The 5,846-nt window shown below is 61.3% G+C and overlaps 1 protein-coding gene across 1 annotated transcript; it reads left to right on the top strand.

Annotated features, from left to right (window-relative positions):
• Positions 1–178: 178 nt before the first annotated feature.
• On the top strand, positions 179–5,364 carry LOC113979735 (clumping factor A-like; the record flags this gene model as incomplete). The annotated part of the gene is made up of 11 exons (XM_027707034.1): positions 179–237; positions 352–669; positions 1,017–1,164; positions 1,403–1,467; positions 1,582–1,899; positions 2,247–2,394; positions 3,492–3,601; positions 3,964–4,114; positions 4,354–4,463; positions 4,826–4,910; positions 5,213–5,364. Coding segments are annotated over 11 exons (1,664 nt in total), but the record flags the coding sequence as incomplete, so codon positions are not given.
• Between the last annotated feature and the right edge of the window lie 482 nt (positions 5,365–5,846).

Here is a 5,846-nt window from a genome sequence, read left to right on the forward strand (position 1 = left end):
CATTCCGTGTGGACATGGCCAGGGAAAGGGAGGGGGGAAGAGGGCCCGGGGCTGATCCCCGGCAGCTCCATGCACTGGGCATCCCAGGGCTGGCCGTGCCTGTTGTGCGCAGGGCTGGGCTGTGTTCTCCGGCCTCTCCTGCAGCCTCTGAGCTCTGACCGTGCTCACTCTTTGCCAGATCCAGGACGGGACCGGACACAAGACCGTGCCCATGGACGCTTCCGCAGGGCAGCTCAGGTACCTGCAGCCATCACCTCCTGGGCTGGGCCTGCTGTCACTGCTCAGCCTGGCCCTGCTGTCAGAGCTCTCCATGACACATCCCTCTCTTCCCTGCTCTTCGTTCTCCTGCAGGCTTGTCTGACATCCCTAGCCATTCGGCGTAGAAAGACCAGGATCATGCCAGCTGAGATCATGGCACAGCCGGACCCCACGCCGAGTGAGCTCAAGCCAGACCCTGATGTCGGCACCGCGTCGACTGACGGCACAGGAAACTGTGACAGCGCGGTGACCGATGACGGGACAGACTCCAGCATGGCGCTGCCTGAGCTCCCCACGGAAGCTGACGGGGCAACCACTGAGGGCATCGCAGACGCTGAGAGCACACCCGTTCAGTGCCTGCTCGATGCCCCCAGTCTGGACGTTCTTGGGGACGGAGCTGTCTCTGCTCAAGTAAGCAGCCTGCGGGCAGGGACTGTGTGGCCCCTCAAGCTGGGTCTGCTGGGCCCCTCAGCCTTTGAGGCCAGCAGAGTGTGGTGGGAAGGGAAGCACTTCTCGGGGGACAGTGGGCAAATTGCTCCTTCTGGTTGCCCTCCCCATGTGCCCCCTCCAGGCCTGTGAGTGGGACTTGTTGAACTGGAGCTTTTCCAAGGCATCTCAGTTCCTGAGACAGGTGCCCTCGAGGCCAGAGCATGGGACTTGATGGGCGTGAGAGTTCCCAAGTCTTCTGTTGCAGGAGCCTTCAAGGCACGGCTGCAGGACTTGGTGACCCAGAGATTTCTGTGCCATGTCTCCTGCAGGAAGCCACAGAGCCAGACAGAGGCATGGAGCAGAGACCTCCCAGGGTGCCCAAGCAGGCCTGGGTGAAGGAGGCTGAGGAGGAAAGCTCTGGGCCTGCCCCAGCACAGCAGCCTGAAGAGGTGGAGCAGTGCCAGCCCCTGCAGGAGGGTGAGTGGCAGAGCTGGGCCACAGGGCTGGTGGCTGCAGCCAGATGGGCCTTACCCCATCCCATTCTGTGTGGACATGGCCAGGGAAAAGGAGGAAGGAGAAGGCCTCGGGCTGATCCCCGGCAGCTCCATGCACTGGGCATCCCGGGGCTGGCCCTGCCTGTGGAGCACAGGGCTGGGCTGTGTTCTCTGGCCTCTCCTGCAGTCCCTCAGCTCTGACCGTGCTCACTCTTTGCCAGATCCAGGACGGGACCAGACACAAGAGCAGGACCGTGCCCATGGAGGCTTCCGCAGGGCAGCACAGGTACCTGCAGCCATCACCTCTTGGGCTGGGCCTGCTGTCACTGCTCAACCTGGCACTGCTGTTGGAGCTCTCCATGGCATAACCCTCTCTTCCCTGCTCTCCATTCTCCTGCAGGCCTTTCTGACACTCTTGGGAATTCGGCGTAGAAAGGCCAGGATCATGCCAGCTGAGGTCATGGCACAACTGGACCCCACGCTGAGTGAGCTCAAGCCAGACCCTGATGTCGGCACCGCGTCGACTGACGGCACAGGAAACTGTGACAGCGCGGTGACCGATGACAGGACAGACTCCAGCACGGCGCTGCCTGAGCTCACCACGGAGGCTGACGGGGCAACCACTGAGGGCATCGCAGACGCTGAGAGCACACCCGTTCAGTGCCTGCTCGATGCCCCCAGTCTGGACATTCTTGGGGACGGAGCTGTCTCTGCTCAAGTAAGCAGCCTGCGGGCAGGGACTGTGTGGCCCCTCAAGCTGGGTCTGCTGGGCCCCTCAGCCTTTGAGGCCAGCAGAGTGTGGTGGGAAGGGAAGCACTTCTCGGGGGACAGTGGGCAAATTGCTCCCTCTGGCCACTTTCCCACATGCCCCCTCCAGGCCAGAGAGTGGGACTTGGTGAACTGGAGCTTTTCCAAGGCATCTCAGTCCCTGTGGCAGTTGCTCTCGAGGCCAGAGCATGGGACTTGATGGGCCAGAGATTTCCCAAGACTTCTGCTGCAGGAGCCTTAAAGGCATAAATGCAGGACTTGGTGACCCAGAGCTTTTCCATTCCGTGTCTCCTGCAGGAAGCCATGGAGACCGACAGAGACACGGAGCAGAGACCTCCCAGGGTGCCCAAGCAGGCCTGGGTGGCGGAGGATGAGGAGGAAAGCCCTGGGCCTGCCCCAGCACAGCAGCCTGAAGAGGTGGAGCAGTGCCAGCCCCTGCAGGAGGGTGAGTGGCAGAGCTGGGCCACAGGGCTGGTGGTTGCAACCAGATGGGCCTCACCCCATCCCATTCCCTGTGCACATGGCCAGGGAAAGGGAGGAGGGAAGAGGGCCCGGGGCTGATCCCCAGCAGCTCCATGCACTGGGCATCCCAGGGCTGGCCCTGCCTGTGGAGCACAGGGCTGGGCTGTGTTCTCTGGCCTCTCCTGCAGCCCCTCAGCTCTGACCACGTTTGCTCTTTGCCAGATCCAAGCTGGGACAGTGATATAGACACTGACAGCAGGCCTGCTCAGAGCGGGAATGAATCTCCTGCTCCGGATGTTTGTGAGGAGAATGGTGTCTCTGATCCAAAACAAGTAAGCAACCTGCGGCCAGGGCTCAAGCTCCCTGGGATGGTGTGGCCCCTCTAGCCAGCTCCCCTGGGCCTTCTCAACCTTTGAGGCCAGCACAGTGTGGTGGGAAAGGAAACACTTCTCGGGCGACAATGGGCAAATTGCTCCCTCTGGCCACTCTCCCACGTGCCCCCTCCAGGCCAGAGAGTGGGACTTGGTGAACTGGAGCTTTTCCAAGGCATCTCAGTCCCTGTGGCAGGTGCCCTCGAGGCCAGAGCATGGGACTTGGTGGGCCAGAGAGTTCCCAAGTCTGTTGCAGGAGCCTTCAAGGCACAACTGCAGGACTTGCTGACCCAGAGCTTTTCTGTGCCATGTCTCCTGCAGGAAGCCATGGAGACAGACAGCAGCATGGAGCAGAGACCCCCCACGGTGCCCAAGCAGGCCTGGGTGAAGGAGGGGGATGGGGAGGAAGGCCCTGGAGCTGCTCCAGCACAGCAGCCTGAAGAGGTGGAGCAGTGCCAGCCCCTGGAGGAGGGTGAGTGACACAGCTGGGCCACAGGGCTGGTGGCTGCAGCCAGATGGGCCTCACCCCATCCCATTCCCTGTGCACATGGCCAGTGAAAGGGAGGGGGAAGAGGGCCCGAGCTGATCCCCCGCAGTTCCATGCACTGGGCATCCCGGGGCTGGCCCTGCCTGTGGAGCACAGGGCTGGGCTGTGTTCTCTGGCCTCTCCTGCAGCCCCTCAGCTCTGACCACGTTCGCTCTTTCCCAGATCCAGGCTGGGACAGCGGTGCAGACACCGACAGCAGGTCTGCTCAGAGCGGGAATGAATCTCTTGCTCCAGATGTTTGTGGGGAGGATGGTGTCTCTGATCCAAAACAAGTAAGCAGCCTTTGGCCAGGGCTCAAGCTTCCAGGGATGGTGTGGCCCCTCTAGCCAGCTCTCATGAGCCCCCTCAACCTTTGAGGCCAGCACAGTGTGGTGGGTAGGGAAACAATTCTCGGGGGAAACTGGGCAAATTGCTCCCTCTGGCCACTCTGCCATGTGCCCCCTCCAGGCCAGAGAGTGGGACTTGGTGAACTGGAGCTTTTCCAAGGCATCTCAGTCCCTGTGGCAGGTGCCCTCGAGGCCAGAGCATGGGACTTGATGGGCCAGTGCGTTCCAGGTCTTCTGCTGCACGAGCCTTCAAGGCACGACTGCAGGACTTGGTGACCCAGAGCTTTTCCGTTCCATGTCTCCTGCAGGAAGCCATGGAGACAGACAGAGACACGGAGCAGAGACCTCCCATGGTGCCCAAGCAGGCCTGGGTGAAGGAGGGGGATGAGGAGGAAAGCCCTTGGCCTGCCCCAACACAGCAGTCTGAGGAGGTGGAGCATTGCAAGCCCCTGCAGGAGGGTGAGTGGCGCAGCTGGGCCACAGGGCTGGTGGTTGCAGCCAGATGGGCCTCACCCCATCCCATTCTGTGTGGACATGGCCAGGGAAAGGGAGGGGGAAGGAGGGTCCGGGGCTGATCCCCCGCAGTTCCATGCACTGGGCATCCCAGGGCTGGCCCTGCCTGTGGAGCACAGGGCTGGGCTGTGTTCTCTGGCCTCTCCTGCAGCCCCTGAGCTCTGACTGTGCTCCCTCTTTGCCAGATCCAGGCTGGGACAGCGGTGCAGACACCGACAGCAGGTCTGCTCAGAGCGGGAATGATTCTCCCGCTCCGGATGTTTTTGAGGAGAATGGTGTCTCCGATCCAAAGGAAGTAAGCAGCCTGTGGCCAGGGCTCAAGTCCCAAGGGATGGTGTGGCCCCTCAAGCTGGGTCTGCTGGTCCCTGTCAGCCTTTCAGGCCAGCAGAGTGTGGTGGGAAGGGAAGCACTTGTTGGGGAAACTGGGCTGGGTGCTCCCTCTGGCCACTCTCCCACATGCCTCCTCCAGGCCAGAGAGTGGGACTTGGTGAACTGGAGCTTTTCCAAGGCATCTCAGTCCCTGTGGCAGGTGCCCTTGAGGCCAGACTGTGGGACTTGATAGGCTGGAGATTTCCCAAGTCTTCTGTTGCAGGAGCCTTCAAGGCACGACTGCAGGACTTGGTGACCCAGAGCTTTTCTGTGCCATGTCTCCTGCAGGAAGCCACGGAGGCAGACAGCAGCATGGAGCAGAGACCTCCCAGCATGCCCAAGCAGGCCTGGGTGAAGGAGGATGAGGACGAAGGCCCTGGAGCTGCCCCAGCACAGCAGCCTGAGGAGGCAGAGCAGTGCCAGCCCCTGCAGGAGGGTGAGTGGCACAGCTGGGCCACAGGGCTGGTGGCTGCAGCCAGATGGGCCTCATCCCATCCCATTCTGTGTGGATATGGCCAGGGAAAGGGAGGAGGGAAGAGGGCCCGAGGCTGATCCCCAGCAGCTCCATGCACTGGGCATCCCGGGGCTGGCCCTGCCTGTGGAGCACAGGGCTGGGCTGTGTTCTCTGGCCTCCCCTGCAGCCCCTCAGCTCTGACCATGCTCTTTCTTTTGCAGATCCAGGCTGGGACAGCGATGCAGACACCGACAGCTGGCCTGCTCAGAGCAGGAATGAATCTCCTGCCAGGATTTTGAAGTTGTTAAGTCACTTTTCTGCCATTGGTGTCTGTGTTGCCATAATTATTATCATGTCTCATTGCATTGGCTAGCCAAATGGCCAATCCCCTCCTTTGCCCATCAGCCCTTATAAGCTGGGGGAAGTTTGAATAAAGCTCTCTTTGCTGCTGGATTCCTTGCGTGCTACGTGGTCTCTGTCTTCTGGCTTAAGTACCTCCACCGCCTGTCCCTGCCACGAGGGGCGGGCGGCAAGGCGGTGATCCCAGCCCTGAAAACCTTCATAGAGCAGCCGGCAGTGACCCCCCAGAAACCCCTCGAACTGCAACAGATGGCACCCCATGGCACGGACTCCATCCACAAAATCCGCACAGAATTTCAAAATACACTTTTAAATGTAAAGTGTGGAAATGCTAGGGGCTCGCTCCCCCTCCACCATTGACTAATCCTGTCTCTGCGTTGCCGGGCGGGGGGGAGACGTTTTGAACAGTGGTGCCGGCTCCGCAGAACGCCCGGCGATTGAACTGTGCCATGATGCCGACCCCTGTGACCCAGGGGGGCTGAGGCCCGAGGGAGC

This window comes from Neopelma chrysocephalum, unplaced genomic scaffold, assembly GCF_003984885.1.
Source record: "Neopelma chrysocephalum unplaced genomic scaffold, ASM398488v2 Primary Assembly neopelma1_88404, whole genome shotgun sequence".
In the NCBI taxonomy this organism is placed as follows: Eukaryota; Metazoa; Chordata; class Aves; order Passeriformes; family Pipridae; genus Neopelma; species Neopelma chrysocephalum.